The following is a 16,050-nucleotide window of genomic DNA, read 5'->3' on the forward strand; positions in this document are numbered from 1 at the left end:
CAGGCTCCCCACCAGAAGCCTTTTCCAGAGGGAAGGGGTGTTTCAGGTGGCCCCTTGTTTCCAGATGTGAGCAGGGTCTCACAGTGCCAGAGTTAAGCACCACACAGAAAAGGTTGTACAGACAGTAGTTCTCCTGAGCTACTTAGTTCACTGTTGCAGCCATTCTGTGTGAGGATCAGCCAGTCACTGCTGGTTTCTCTGGGGGAAAAAATGCCTGGATGGATTATCTGTAAGAAGACTATCTACATTTTCAGCTTCGACTTTCCCATCTACCTTGAACTTACACACATACTTCAAATTATTCTCACTGGCAAGGAGAGAACAGTCTCAGTAGGAAGCAGCAATGTTGGATTTTGAACACAGTAAGTGCAATATTAAATGCTTGTTTAAAGGACTTTTGACAGGTTGGTTTAGCATCCACCTTAAGAATATTTTAAGGGGGGAAAAGGGACTAGCACGAATTGCTGATTGACTCGAGGGCTCCCTGCTGAACATGTTCTTCCCAGCTCCAACCATTTACAAGCAGGGATTCCTGTGTTCAAGAACTACCCCGTGCATGCAACCTGGTGCAGCCACAGTGCCTCCTTGGGGAGGGAGCACAGACTTGATTCTGATGAACCTTTTGTGACGCCATCACACACTTCCCCCAGGGGGTATTTCCACCACCTGAAAAACACTACTCATATCTGTTCAAAAATAATTCATCCATATGTGTATTTGTAGCAGATAGAGCCATTCATTTTTGGGCTTACTTTAAACTTGACATCAGAATTTTGGGTGCGTGTGCAGAAGGACCCCAAATCATCTGGAATACGCTTAAGAGCCAACACCTTCCAGCTTCACTTTTCACCTCACCCATGCACGTTTCTATTGCAATTAGTTTGGGGTTTGAAGTACAAGTTCGATTCAGCTGAACTCGTCTCATGCTGTTAAACAGGGCCAGGTACAATGTTCCCCACTTCAGAAGGAAAAGCACGTCTGACTGCTGTGGGATTGGCAAGCGGCAAGTGAAATGAAAGAGGTTGATTAAAATTGGCATTTCTGAAACTCCTGCAGCTCCCAGGCACCACGCTGCTGCAGAGAAAGGGCAGTGCCTGTCAGAGATTATAGACCAGTTCCCGTCCTGCTTTAATGCCCTTTCTGACAATCAGACCAATTTCCTGTTTAAACATTAAACATTTAGCTTAAATATTAAACAGCCAGGCATCTTTCTTAAACCAATTTTTAAACAGAATGGGACCAAGTTTATCACTGCTGTCAACTCTCCAAGAGGGCTGCTGCTGGTATTAAATCCATGAGGATGAAGCACCATTTTCTTGTGGGGCCCAAGTGGAGTACTCCCACTCCCAGGCTGTGGAGTGGGAAAACCTTTGGTCACCTCCCTTAACCAGGGGTGATAAGTCCTCCAGTTTTTGGAGGAAGAATCCTGCACTCCCTTGACACAGGTGGGGGGTGCTCTGTCCTCTAAGTAAAGGGTGAAATGGGAGAGGCTGAGGTCCACATTAAATCCATCAGCACCAGAGTGGGAATTAAATTGCATTGACATGGGAGATGGGGAATGGGAAAACCTCAGGTGAAAGTGCTGCTGTCTGATGCTTGAAAGTAAAACAAACACCAGAGCAAGCACTGGCAGAAGGAGCAACAGAGAGAGGAAAGAGAGAAAAAAAAAGACTAATCATCTGTACTAGCAGTGAAATAAGAAGCACCACAGAACAGATAGATCAGGTGGTCCAAAATAAGCAAGCAGAGGTGATATATGTGAGAAAACCTGCCTCTTTTTAATTAAAATTGCTGGGTTTACTTACAGATAGCATACCAGTTTTGTCCAGACCCCAGGGGTGGAAAGACACTCCTGTGAGACCCTCACACTTCCCACCTCCTTTCTGCCCCACTCCCCTCAGCTGCAGCTCCTGCCTGTGCAGGGAAACACGGCTGCTCCCTCCCTGGCTGCCATCAACCGGCCTCATGGGCATGGAGAGCCTGAAGCAGGACAGGCTGCTGGCTAACCTGGAGCTGGATGGGCAGGAGGTGCAGGAGGAGAGCCACTGACTGGCTTTTTAGCTTCGTCAGTCCAGCAATGCTTTCTTTGCCTCATCAGCTGCCTGGCACGCAACCTCCGAAATGCCTGGCATGGGAACTGACAACCCAAACCCCTCTGGCTGGAAACCCACTGTGTGAGAGGTCTGGGCAGGGGCATTAAATGCCAGGTTGCACGGGCTGTGTGCTTTGGAGCAGTGAAGGTGGATGTTCCCCAGGTCAAGCAGTGGCCCTCCAGTCACGCTCCTCACGCAGGGCAAGGGGAAGGTCTGACCACAGTCACCTGCGTTGATAAAAGTTACATCCAGCCTCAAAATGCTGAGGCACTGGAGCAGGTTGCCCAGAGAACTTGTGCACGCCCCACCCCTGGAAATGTTCAAGGCCAGGTTGGATGGAGCTCTGAGCAATCTGGTTTAGTGAAAGGTGTCCCTGCCTATGGAAGGGGGGTTGGAATGATTCCAACCCAAAGCATTCCATGATTCTACGAAAATCCACTTTGGGGAATCAAGAGGTTGCTGCCTTCACTTGGTCTCCTTACTAATCATTTGCCAGCAATAGTTTTCAATCAGTGTTTGATCCAGCCCCTGGTTTCATATTTGATTTCCTTTCCAGGATCAAACATACCCCAAACTACCGGCAAAGATAAGCATTATATATTTGAATAAAAATACCACCCAGGGTGATGTGCCAACATTGTGCAGTCTGGCAAGTCTAAACATCCAGGTTTCCTGCCAGTCGATTCCCACGTCCCATTGACCAGGTTCTGATGCCTGACAGCAAGGGCTTTCCCCATCTAGAAACCACACTGGGGTCAAGCTGGGGGCTGTTTTTTTGCTCTCTGCACAGAGGTCAGCTCCCAGCTCCTGACAGCAGCATCAAGAAATAGAAAACTGGACAAATACAGAGAGCCCTCTTCAGTGGAAACATGATTCTAGTCAGTTTTCTTCTCTTCCTTGTGGGCTTTTTCTCTCCCACAAAGCAGTTGGAAACAAACAATTTTGCTTTGTAAATGCTCCCTGCAACAGTTGCCTTTCACATACACACAGAGAAAGCAAATTTCATTTTGGTGAAAATCCAGGAGGAGTAATCAAATGTGCTCTTTGTGAGTGAACTGTAACTTGTCCTTTTCCCAGTCAGCTCCTGCCTTTGGCAATGAATGCTTTGGAATCCAGTTGTAATTCCTATTCTGCTCTTTATTTGTAGCACTTTCAGTTTCAGTTCCCTGTTTCTTGCTCTCCTTGTTTTGTTTGGTTTTGGGTTTCTTTTGCTTCATCTTGTGTAACAGAGTCAGAATAATTAAGGACGCATAGAAGGAGCAGGGAAAAAGGTTCCCAAGTGAGAGTACATTACTTATGAGAGGAGAGAGAAGCTTTAGAAGAGCAGTGGTGGCACCTTGCTGGGTACCAGAGCAGGTCAGCAGTGCCTTCAAGCTGCCCATCTCCACTCCCAGGGTCCCAGGGATGTGATGTGTCCCAGACCATAACCATGAACTGCACTGCCTATGAGTTTACCGAGCACAAGAAATTATAAGACAGGTGTCCTTTGTCATCTCTATCTTCCCCCTGTTCATCTTTATTAAATACACCTGTGAGCTCTGCTGCTGCTCACAGTACAAGAGGGCAGCTGCCACTCAAGATGGGGTTGAAAATGAAGCAAAGGACATAATTACTGCCTGTGTTGGCATTTAGACTTCCAAATGGCCAGACCATACACTTGAAAACTCCTTGGATTATAGCCTGAGCATCATCATTTTCATCAAAATATCAGTTAAATCCAGGAAAATCCAGGACATCTGGCTGAATTCCAAAAGGCAGAGCCAAGCATTTGAGTGGGAACTACTTTTAGCAGACACCAGCTGCAGAGAGCTTCGCTGAAGCATGCCTGGCAGCCCTCCTGATGCTCAGCAGTGTGGCACAGCAGGGCTCAAGGCTGCAATAAAGGCTGCCACCCTCTGGCTACCTAAAAGCAGTATTTTATCACCTCACAAACAAAACGGTGGCAGAAGCTTAACACTTCGACTTGCAGAGAGGTCTCAGCGGATGTTTCTGCACTGGTGTTTAATATTCCCATCACGTACTCAAAATAAACTCTGGAGTGGAAACACACTAAAGGAAAAGGATGCAAGTCCACAGCTTCAAGCAGCAGTTCTCACCCATCTCCAAGCTCTGATAAGCCACACTGGAGAAAGCAGAGAAAGGCAGGCTCCATCCCTGCAGCCTCTCCTTCCTGGCTCTAGCCAGTCCCTGGCAGAATTCAGGGCAGTGAAATGGCTGTGGCACTACCCCTCTGCCAGCTCTACAAGACTTCCTCCAAAAGGCAGCTGAAATCCTTACTGCTGCTTGGTAGCATGAAGGAGCTGGAAGAAAAGTGTGAGGACAGATCCTAAATGCACCTGTACTTTCCCCTCCTTCGAGAAGGAGATTTCTTTGGAGGCAGTTTAAAGCAAACTGAGATAGATAGAGGTGTTGGCCAAAATATGCATAGTCTGAAAAATTACTCTGGCCAAACTCCATCTCATAAAGAAATTATTGGAAAATAATTTCTAATTTAGTTAAATATTCTTTTTCCGCTTTGGGCTGAATTGGCAAGTGGAGGCTGGAGTAACATCTCCCCCTGATTTTGATTAAGTACAAGAATACATTTCAATTGTTTAAGATAATGACTGCACAGCCCGATGGGACATCTCACTGCCTCAGACCTGGAATAGAAGTTTCCACATCTGAAATTATAATGTAATTTCTGCTAAATGCAACACTGCTGTGCAAAGTGTTTTCTTACAACTTGGAGCATATGCAAATTGGGAGTGAACAGCCTGAGAGCTGACAAGGATGCCTCAGTGCATTATTAATATGTTTCCTTTTCTCCCCTCCTTCCCATCCAAGCACCAGAGCACATTCGAGTGCAGTGTTGAATCCCATCAGACGGCAGTGCAGGAGCAAACTGAGCCACTTGACAAACCCAATCAGCCAAAGGCTGGTGTTTCTGCTGGGTACACTTCCTCAAGTGCTTCTTCAAGACTCTGCTGCCTCAGGGAAACAGCACTTGATAAGACACCCCCGTCCCCAAAGTTACTACTGACGTTCAATGACATTATGCCCTTGGGCAGGTGAGGCTGGTCTATGTTTGATCAGACCCTTCCTGCTGTAGGTCAGATGAATGGAGCACTTAAATATGGATGAGGTTGTCCCCCCCCCCCCCCCCCCAAAATTTGCAGGGATAGTGGGAGGAAGTCTACAGAGCCTGTAGATGCCAGAGTAAATGGAGCTGAATGGATATGGATTATTTTGTTAAGGCTGTTCTGCTAAGAAAGGATTAGGAACATCACTAATAGAAAACAGGAAAAAAAAACCCTTGATGAAAGCTAATACCCTTTGCTTCTAAATTAGAAATGGTATCTCACGTTCTGCCAAGATGCAGAGTGAGACTGTCTTGGACTCAGAACAACTTGATTTGCCTCTTTCAGCAATGCCAGCAAGAATGGAAAACTGGGATAAGCCAGCATGGCCCTGGGTAAAGACCCAGTGGATGAGAGTGTGTGTTCCACAGCTATTATGAGAGCTAACAGGAAAGACCTGGACCTGTTGGAGCGGGTCCAGAGGAGGGCATGAAGTTGATCACAGGACTGGAGCACCCCTCCTATGAAGACAGGTTGAGAGAACTGGGGCTGTTCAGCCTGGAGAAGAGATGGCTCTGGGAAGAACTTAGGGTACCTTTTAGTACCTAAAAGAGGCTTACAGGAAGGCTGGAGAGGACTTTTTTCCAGGGCCTGTTGTGACAGAACAATGGCTTTAAAACTAAAAGAAGATAGATTTAGATTAATTATAAGGAAGACATTTTTTACGAGGGTGGTGAAACACTGGAACAGGATGCTCAGAAAAGTTGCAGGTGCCCTATCCCTGGAAACATTCAAGTCCAGGTTGGACAGGGCTCTGAGCAACCTGATCTAGTTGAAGATGACCCTGCACATGACAGGGGGTTTGGACTACCTAACCTGGAAAGATCCCCTCCAACCCAAACTATTCTGTGATTCTATGATTTCATTTTAAAATAATTTTTGAACTTTTTCTAACCTAGCCACAGAAGAGCTTATTGCTCCTGACTGTACAAATCATGCACACTAAAATCAACTTACAAAGCCTCTTACTCAGATGTATGTTTTTACAGCTTAACTTGGCACTCAGCTGTTAACTGAAGGCTTTTCTAGCAAACACTGCTAATGTTATGACTAGAACATCATGCCTTTGTTTCCAATGACAAACAAAATAATTGTATAGTCTGCCTGCATAAAGGACACCTGTGTATTAACATTTTATATGTGCAGCTATCTATTAACATGCAGCTTATTATCTTGCAACATATTGGATTCACAGAGCCTGCATTATCCCTGTTTGCATTTCTTCAAAACTAAATACCCCAAGAAGCAACTAACTGCCATCAGCAGTTAGTGGGAGGCAGAAGCTGCCTGGTTTGGTATCCAAAGAGCATCTGTGTCACCATACCAGGCTGGTTTAGGACACATTTTCTCTTGGGTCTCTGGGAGAGCTGCCTCTTTTTGGAGCAGCAGCTGGAGGCTGGACAAGGTGCCCTCCAATGTCTGAGAGGCACAAGGCAACTGTGTTTTTGCTCATGAATTGCTCTCTAGGTGGGAAAATATGTACTCTTTGCAGAACAAGTGATACACGTGCGTGAGACAGACGTTAATTCCACATATTTGTAACATATAACTGAGATGCTGATTTAGAAACCCCATCCATTTAGATATTCTCCAACATGGAGAGAGAGAAAGACATGTCTTTAGGAGTCCTACAGTACCTGCATGGGTTGAAACACCAGATGAGGAGCCCACCTCTCCCCGCTCATCGCACAGAGCAGGACCAGCCGGAAAAGAACAGCATCTTTTTTCCAGCAGATACCAAACCATATCTTGGTTTTACCATCTGAGGCCAGTTTTGCCTTTCATTCTTGGATGCTTTTTTTTTCTGAGGCAATTCCACAGGGCCAGGGGGAATTTATTCTGCCTTGAGCCAGAAGGCGAAATTCATCACTCCCTCAAACATTTTGGGATTTGCTCCAGATGAGCAATTGGTATAATTACAAAAGACAAGAGGAAAAAATGATCCAATGATCATCAGTTCTCATAGTAGCAGTGAGTTTTGCATGATTTAGCCAAATAATTTGCAAACACGTCCAAATCTCTTCTAAACAATGAGGGGGATTTCTAATTGGTTTCTTGGGAAATCATATTTGTATCTTTCATAGATATTAAACAAAATGGATTTCTCCTGTATTAATCTGTCCATACTGATTTTCTGTATGCTAGACTGCTGGAAATAATGAAGTGTCCCTTGGCTGACAGAGTCTCTTTGACTAGCACAGTGAAAGCTTTGTAAATAAGTAAATTATTAATAACACCATTTCAGTTGCCTGCTCTGGGATTCTACAGGATATGTCTGAACAAAGGGTTAAAGAGGCAGGTCAGATCTGATCCAATACAGCAATGTTTTAGAGTCATAACCACTTTTTGGCTGTTTTAAGGGCTGTGAAATGCATTGTTGGTTCTGACATGTGTCTTAGGGGATGGATGCTTTATAGACTGTGCAGAGGATTAGTTGTGGATATTTTCTTTCATGGTATTTGTGCTCCTTTATAACTTGTAATACTGCAAGTTAAGCCCATACAAAGAGCACTGCACACTTTTGATGTTTTTCACATGGCTGGTTCCGCTTTTTCCAGTATCCATGGCCTACAGTCCCTTCCTGAGACCAAATTTGTTCTTCAGTTACATTATCTCTCCAGTACTGACACTGAGCTGCTGGGTGAAATTAGGCCTGTGATTTCTGTCTCTCTTTTCTTCCAGGGTTTTTATGTTTACACCACAAAATATTTGGTACAAGGTTCTACTTCTTTGCATGTTCAGTTTCAGCCACACACCACCTGCCCTTGACTCTTAGGAGCAGCTACAAAATATGCCCCTGCTCACAGTGTTCTGGTAAAGAAGGTGCTGTGAGAGGTGTATGTTCATGATGGGGACACTCCAACCCCCCTCCCAACAGCAATAAAATCTAATTCTTAGCTGTAAGATAGGTGGTCATATATACTATTACCAAATGTGGTTTGATTTCTTTTTTGTAATTGGTTTTTTTTGAGGGGATGAATGGGTTTTTTTCACTTTTGGGGGGTTGCTTGGGTTTTTGGGGGGTTTTTTAATCCTTCTCTCCTTTTTCTTTACAGAGCTTTCTTTACTGAGAAAGGCTGAAGATACCTCACTAGCTTCAGTATGAAGTGCAAAATGTTGTGGTAGTAAGTAATACTCACCATCACCAACCAAGTCAAAAGGAGCTCCCACTAAAGAAAAGCCTCAAACAATACATGTGACATGACAATATTTATTGATTCTAATTAAGGTTAAAAAAAGTTCACAGCTGTCAGATAAAAATATCTGCAGAGCCTATTGAAAAGGGAGCTGAAGAAGGAAACCAAGGGAGACAGTCACCACAGAGGCACTTTAGAAAATGCTACAGTTATAAAAGGCACAAATTCATCACACACAAAGCATATATATTCCTGCAAAGTGAAGTCACTCTTTTTTTTTTTTCCAAAACACAGAGGCAGGCATCACTGAGCACTGACCTGCACATGACCACAGGAGACACGCTAAAAGCAGCAGTCTATGACAATGCCTAAACAGTGTGACTGCAGAGACACTTTGAAAGCAAGACAGCTTTGGCTGTCTGGTTTTTACAATCTGTTCTTCAACAGAAGTAAGATCAAGGTGACCTTAAGATGGTGGAGATGGGAGAGGGAATGTCAGTTCATTTAAAGACAGGTCAGGTTTATTTGTGAGCATCTGTAATCTGTGATTTAAGTGGGTTTGCGTCTTGCCCGAGAGCAGTGGCAGATCTGTTATTTAATGCTGGATCCCTTTTGCATCCAAGTACTTCTGGAGGACATAGAACTCCCTCTTCTTCAAAAAAAAAATCTTAAAATTTCTGCACATCTGTGAAGTCTAACTGAGTGAAACAACAGTCCCACTGAGGACATGGTAAGACCATTTTAATAGAGGACCTAAGCTTCTCTCCAGGCCTTGGGCTCCAGTGATGGACAATGCTCAGACATACACTTAACTGTGATTAATGTCATTGTATTGACAGCAGATGTGCTATTTAGAATCAAGATCTGCACCAAGAAAAAAAAATGCACTAGTTAAAGGAAAGACAAGGGGCTGCCTCAGACTGCTCACATCCTTGTTATTGTCGAGTAGTTTATGCAATCAACTTTCAAGTACTTTGGTTAACATAGATTATCATGCCATGACCCAACACCCTTTGAAATGTACTGTTGCTATCAGAACAGTGTACAAGAAAGTAAACCTCTTTTTTTTTCTTTTTTTGAAAACTCTTAAGAGCATTACAAAATATGCATGGTAACACAATTCAGTTCATAAGAGACAAGTACACTTATTTCCATGGTTGTTCCTATAGTACCTTTTACAAAGCTGGTAAACTGCTGGAGCTTTCATGATAGCAGTTGTCTCATCAAACTTCTTAATAAATTAACAAGATAGCATGACTCGTTGCCCGTTAAACCAGACTTCATTCCTCTCTTTGAAGGGTTGGCAGGAATTTTAATTTAAAAATGTAAGCCAGTCCTAAACAGTTCCCTCTACCCAAGGGGAAGCAGCTTGATTCTCAACCTACATCTGTCAATTCACTCATCACACCGGTATCCATGTACACAAAGTGCCACATACTCCTTTTACGTGGAAAATGTTGAGAAAACGGCAGCAAATCCTTTTTTCTATCCCACAGTCGTGGTAAGATCCACAGCATAATCATAGGAAGACATGTCAGTAAAGACAAAGAGAGCCTTCCTAACACTTTGGCAGCCTGCAAGGAAGAAGACAGAGACTTCAGTGTGTTAACACAGATGTTACAATTCAGACCTCCCAGCTTCAATCAGATTTGGCTAGAAATCCCAGGGAATCCAAATTTAATTTGAGATTTCAAGTCCCACCTGCTTTTAGTTGTGCGGAACAACACGAGAAATGTTTGTGAGGTTTCGAGTTTTTACATTATTGTTTCACTTTGAAACTAAGAATAAGAAATGTTGATAAGTATAGAAAATGTTCAGCTGTTTTTTGTTTTTTTTAATTGACCAGTCTCACAAAAAGTCCACGATTCAGTTCACTTCCAACTACCTAACTTCTGATTTTGCTTGGAATTTCTGCCTCAGTTAGTTAGACTGAAACAAACTTCTGCCAGAGTCAGGAGCAAAGAAGAGAGAGATACATTCTGGATGTGAATAAAACCAATTTATCCTCATTAGCTTCATGAATCTGCTCCCCTGTAGGGAACTGAAGAGTATTTCTAGGGCAGAGGCAGGACCTGAATTCCAAACAGTTTTGGCAGGGAAATCATCTGCAAATGAAGCAGCTCTTTATGTATTAAGTGTGCAATCACTGTCTAGCACTTACAGATATCAGGGCCAAGACTAAGAATGTTTTCCCAAATTTAGGTTCCTGTGTTTATTTCTGGCCTAAGAATTGTCTGAGTTGCAAAAGCTCTGAACTTCCCATCCAGCTTTCGGTTCCTAATTGATTTAGTAAATAAATCCCATGGGGAGAAAGCCATGTAGAAGCAGTCTGCAGTAGGCAAATGTCCCAGCAAATTAGAGCTCTGTGTGATACAATGAGAAAGGCCATATGTACAGTGGCTGCACTGTTCTGACTTAAAGATCTTTATGTCTGGAAAGTTCCCCTATGCATTTTAAAAGGCTGTTATGAGGATATTCAATTGTGATAAAATCCAAGCTGCTGCTACAAGATGTTTAACTGGCATATCAAGTTAAAAAGAAAGAAACCTAAGGACCAGAAAACAATGTGCTGCTCACAAATATTGCAGCTTTTGAAGTAGTTCAGTAAATTTCCATGAGACTATTTGGAGAACAAAGTACTACTCTGCACAAGCAAGATCAGATGCTGGCCCAAAAAGTCTGCCTGACACTGCTGGTACAGTTCCTCTACCGTCTGCTCACACTAGTTGTTGAATTTATTATTATACTTCCCTCCACGGCTTTTTACTGAAATGCAATTTTTTTTTACGTTTAAATTGATGCTGTTTGAAGAGAGAAGCACAGCAAACAGGCCAGGAAAAATTCCAGATATCTCAAACTTCACGTGCACCAAATCCTGTTCTCAGCTACACCTGCACCTTCCTGTTTTTTGTTGTGCAGATGTAACACAACAGAAATACCTACAACAATGCACCAACACACTGACATGTAGGCACTGAGGTTTTGGTGGCTGGGTTTTTTTACTTCCTCCCCTGCACCCTGCCTTCTTTATTTCTTCTATTTTTTTTTTTAACATTGTTTGAAAGGTACCAAGCTACGGAGGGCAGAAGCACTTGCATGTGACTCTCCTATCCATGGTTCTCTTTCATCTATCATTTAGATCCTTGGTTAGTTAAAAGTGCACAGTCAGTACAATACAGCACAGCAGGCAGAAGTAGAAGTGCTAATCCCATCAATATGGTTGTTAGGAGAGACTGAAGCTCTGAATCAGCAAAGCTGTGTTCAGCATGAAGGGGGCAGATAATTTGGGGGTTTTGTTGGGGTTTTGTTGGGTTTTTTAATGCAAACACTACATTTTCAGGCCCACTGTGTGTGCCCCACTGAGCGAGAGACAGCCTCAAGGTGTTCAAAGAACAAATTTAAGTAGCTGAAAGAAAGCAAGGTGTTAAGAATAAAGTATATGAGAGAGTTTTTTATGGATGGCTCTACAACTTCATGGGGTAGGCAGAAAGTAATCTATTCTCCTGCTATCTTGCAGAAACTTAGGGAGCTAAAAGAGGACCTTAGAGGCAGAGAGATGTCAGACAGGGTGAAAAAGGCTTGACAGGCTGTGCCTGTACTTTAGCACAAGGTTTCCCATTCACACTCAGGTCCAACAGCCTAATCCATACTGGATACACATCAGCTGTGGGCTGGAGCCTGACAGTTTTTCAGGCAGAGGAGTTTTCCAGGAACAGACTTGACTGGGACATCAGCTCTGCTGTTCCAGGCAGTTGTGAACACAGGTGGCAAGCCTGAAATTCAACTACTCTTCCCGAGGCACTAAAACCATTGCCCTTTAACTCACTGTAGGACATAGAGACCACTAGAAATGCCAGCATCCTATGGCCAGATAGTTCAGATGGATAGATTTGGCCTGACTTGTCCCTTAGATGCTGCCTGGGCTCTGGACACCTGGGTGACAAAAATAAAAACACTAAAAAGTTTGTTACCAGTAATTTGCATGAACTATCTAATCATCCTTTAAGCTATGGATTTCTTTAGCACACAGAAAGGCAGAAATCTTTTGTTTACAACTAGAGACTGTGTTGTTGCATAGTACAGTACAAAAAAGAGTCTGTAAAGACTTGGAGTTCAGGGTGTGTTTCATACATAAGTGTAAAAACAACTGCAAATCTCACCAGAATAGGCTTTATAGAGGTGTTCTGTCCCTTCTGTTCTGAGATCTGGATAAAAACCAAGGTGATAATGCTTGGCAGGGTATCTTAGAAATTCAACAACCAAAAATTTACTGCTAGAAATAGGCCTGGATTCAAGGGGTTCTTCCTCAGTATGGATCCCCTTTATTTATCCCTCCCCTCCAGCCTCTTTTCTCTACTGTTTTTACCTCTTCTTCAGTCCTGATCTGACTTTGGAGACAGGGAAGTGCATGCCAAAAAACCCACCAAAAAAAAAAAAGCAAACCCCTCAAGTGTGAGGCTTTGAGATGGCACCTTTTTCAGTTTCGAACTAGAAGTCCCTTTTTGTAGGCAAGTAACCCAGCTGCAGCCACAGAGGTGAAGAAAGTGGAAAATCCAATCAGCTTTAGCAGTCCTGGCACAGATGGCAAGTTTCTCTCCCAGAAGGTCATAGTGATGGGCAAAGCTGGCACATCCTGCAGGGAGAGCATCCCTTATCAACATAACATCTCCATTGTGAGAGGCAGGATACAAATCAAGATTCTTGCAGCAGAAACAGAACTGGGTTGCAGCAGTGAAATGTTATCAGGAAGGAATGTATCAAAATTTTTTGCCCAGTTAAAGGGAAGAAGAACACACACGTGGAAAGGATTCACAGCCCAGTTAAAAAGTGCAGTTCTTTCCAATCCTGCACTACAGAGTTGTCAGATGGGTGCCCTCTCTGAGTTTCTATCATGTTCCTCTTAAGGAAGGGGCAGTTTTGGTGAGTAAGGGAAAGTTTATTGTGGTTTTGATTTAGTGAACTTACACAAAAACAACCAATAAAACTTTATCTCATTGGCAAAGCAGTAGGAAAAAAAGCCAGACCCTTTAATCTACATAAATACTTACAATTGATTCAGGTTCTGGCTTCCAAATTTCACTGTCTGGGATTTTCCTCATAGCAAACAGTATCTGAAAGGCAGTAATGTTCTCAGTAAGTACCATTGATTCTTCAAAAGGGAAAAAAAAGCTGGCTTCAATTTTTGTTTTAAAATGGCATGATGATGACTGAGCACATAAACAACAGTGTATTGAAATTTTAGAAGAAAACTCAGCCTTTTACAACTCATTTCTAGGGAGGCCAGATATTTAAAAAGACACTTCTCCTAGCGGAACATAGAAAGAGTAACAGAAAAATATCTTTATGCTTAGTTAGTCCATGGAAGATATCAGAACTTGCCCAGTCCCACAGGAACAATGTGAATATGATTAAGAGTTAGGCAGACACTCCTGGCATACATATGGTGTGCCTATGCCAGCTACAAGGAGTAGCTTGCTTTGCAAATTTTACCATGATGTAGGAAGAAGAACAGCATCCTGGGAGTGATGACAGACCACTACTTTCAGCAAGAGAAAAGCAGAACTGAAAAGAAAGCCTTTGCAATGGAAAACTTACCATTCAAAATATCAAACATACCAGAGATCAGTAGGATGGCAAAGATTATTTGAAATGGTAGTCAGAGAAGACAGCAAGATTAATTTCTTCTACCGTAAATAAAATGGAGGTGGTGATAATGTTTTTCCTATTCCAGGTACTTGTAGGTTTAAGATTTGTCATCTTTTATGAAGGCCTTTTACTTAGGCAAGATTCATTGAACCCCTCAACTCTACAATGCACAGGAATGAGAAACACCCTTGCACTAGGTTTTAAATATATTTTCCTTTCAAAAGGAAACAAGGAAAGGAAAACATCAATATTTTTACCAGTCTAGCACACTTGTCAACTTCTCTGCTGAGGCCTATGGAGGCTCTGCTGTAATGTCTGTACATTAGTGAGACCATGAAGCACTGCCCCTGGAGGTTTTCAGAAGCAGGTTTGGTATAATTTTCTCAAATGGGACAGGTTATGAATAGTTGATCCTTGTCTTTTGGGGCAGAAGTATGTGCTAGACAAACTTTCCAGATCCCTTCCAGGAGAATTTCTGTTCACAACTGCAGCTTTTAGCCACAAGGTTCCCTTTGCCTCATAAAACAAAGATGACATTTCTTTTGCTGCTCCATAAACTGTAATGTTCCTTAAAATAGTTGAGGAATTGCCATTTTCTCAGATGCAAAATAAATCTAAGTCCTTTTTTATTGACTTCATGTGAGGCTTTCTCAAAGGTATTTCACTGTGTCAATGGTATTGTTGGGAACACAGGAGGAAGGGACCGGCTTGGTGTGCGGAGCTGCAGGACTGAGCTGCTCCCGTGCTCTAACAGCCATGATGTCTCAGTAGGATTACTAACAGAGTGATCATTTGGGGGAAAAAATGGCTATGGGATTTCTGTAAAAGAAGAAAGGATTTGATTCCTGGAAACAGAGAAGATTTTGAGGAAATAACCACAGCCCTTCTCAAGTATTCCAAATCTAAGTGCAAAACCTTCATCCTTTTTGAAGTCTCTCCCCTTTGCAGGGACTTGCATCAAGATTCAGAACACGTGATGCTGTCAACACTCCCTTCCCATTTCACCTCCAACCAGAAGATCTTTCATTTTCCACGGGATATTTGACAGTGTCCCCTGAGTTTCTGTACCTCTCTGGCTGCTCTTTCTCCAGCCTGGACAGCCCCCTCCATGTATCCACTCCACTCTGTGGCTGTTTCTGTGCCAGCAAAATAGATCCTGCCAACGGGCTGCCGAATGATCCTGGAGGGGGACAAGCAGTAAGGCATATCAGAAAAGAACCAAAACAGTTGGGTTAACATTACAGAAGTGTTTTAAATAACAGCAAGCACTTACAGTTAGTAACATTGGGTGAGCTGAGCTGGAGGGGGAATCTGCACCGCATTTAATTTCTTACAGTAAAGACACCAGTGTTCGCATTTTCTAAGCATTTACACTGTGCATAGGTGTAAAGCACAATTATTTTGAGATGAGAATTACTCTCTCTCACAATTCTAGCCAGTGCCATAAATACCAATGCTAAGCATTACTGGCACAGTGCAGCATTCTGAAGTACATCCTCATAATATCTAAAGCAATAAACAAACAAATAAATAAATAAATAAATAAAGATTGTTTTAACTCTGTTTTTGACAGAATTGGCAATAATTATCATTAAAATTACTTTAAATACTAAGGCCTCCATAAGCTCTTCATTACAAGTGCTTCATTGCTCTAAGTTCTTTTTAAATTGTAAAAACTTAAACTTCAAAAGTAGGGCTATGCCTCCACATTAAAAACTGTGTATCTGGATCCAATCACTGGTCTGATGTAAGTCTTTTTCTTCCTGCTAAATATTATTCTCATGCAAAAACTTAGGTGGGAGAAGACTGTATACAATGGCCCACTGATTACTATTTTAAGCCTTGACTACTGAAAAAAAAGGAATAGTCCAAAGAAATCACTCATTACTGTAAATACTGGCAAGAATTAACTCTCTGCCAGTATTTATAAAACACCAGCTAAAGATGTGCTGGAAATGGTTACACAGATCTCAAACACCCAAAGCCAGTTTTGTAAACAGAATGTGAAAGCTTCCCAACTCCCTTCCTAGAGCCTACTCAGCTGTACTCACCGAA

At 42.7% G+C, this 16,050-nt stretch overlaps 1 protein-coding gene across 2 annotated transcripts in view; it reads right to left on the bottom strand.

Moving 5' to 3' along the window:
- LOC135410314 (amine oxidase [flavin-containing] B-like) overlaps positions 1-16,050 on the bottom strand; it is a 149,858-nt gene that overhangs the window by 86,872 nt on the left and 46,936 nt on the right. Inside the window, exons 13-16 of one of the 2 annotated variants that reach the window (XM_064646917.1) lie at positions 15,064-15,175; positions 13,398-13,460; positions 12,822-12,982; positions 8,410-9,923 (exon numbers count right to left, since the gene is read on the bottom strand). In XM_064646917.1, coding sequence (XP_064502987.1) covers positions 12,827-12,982; positions 13,398-13,460; positions 15,064-15,175 — 331 coding nt within the window. In that variant the 3' untranslated portion in view covers positions 8,410-9,923; positions 12,822-12,826. Of the gene's footprint in view, positions 1-8,409; positions 9,924-12,821; positions 12,983-13,397; positions 13,461-15,063; positions 15,176-16,050 lie in introns of those variants that run through there. The other variant, XM_064646916.1, reaches the window with a different exon arrangement.

Source organism: Pseudopipra pipra, chromosome 2, assembly GCF_036250125.1.
Source record: "Pseudopipra pipra isolate bDixPip1 chromosome 2, bDixPip1.hap1, whole genome shotgun sequence".
Classification (NCBI taxonomy): Eukaryota; Metazoa; Chordata; class Aves; order Passeriformes; family Pipridae; genus Pseudopipra; species Pseudopipra pipra.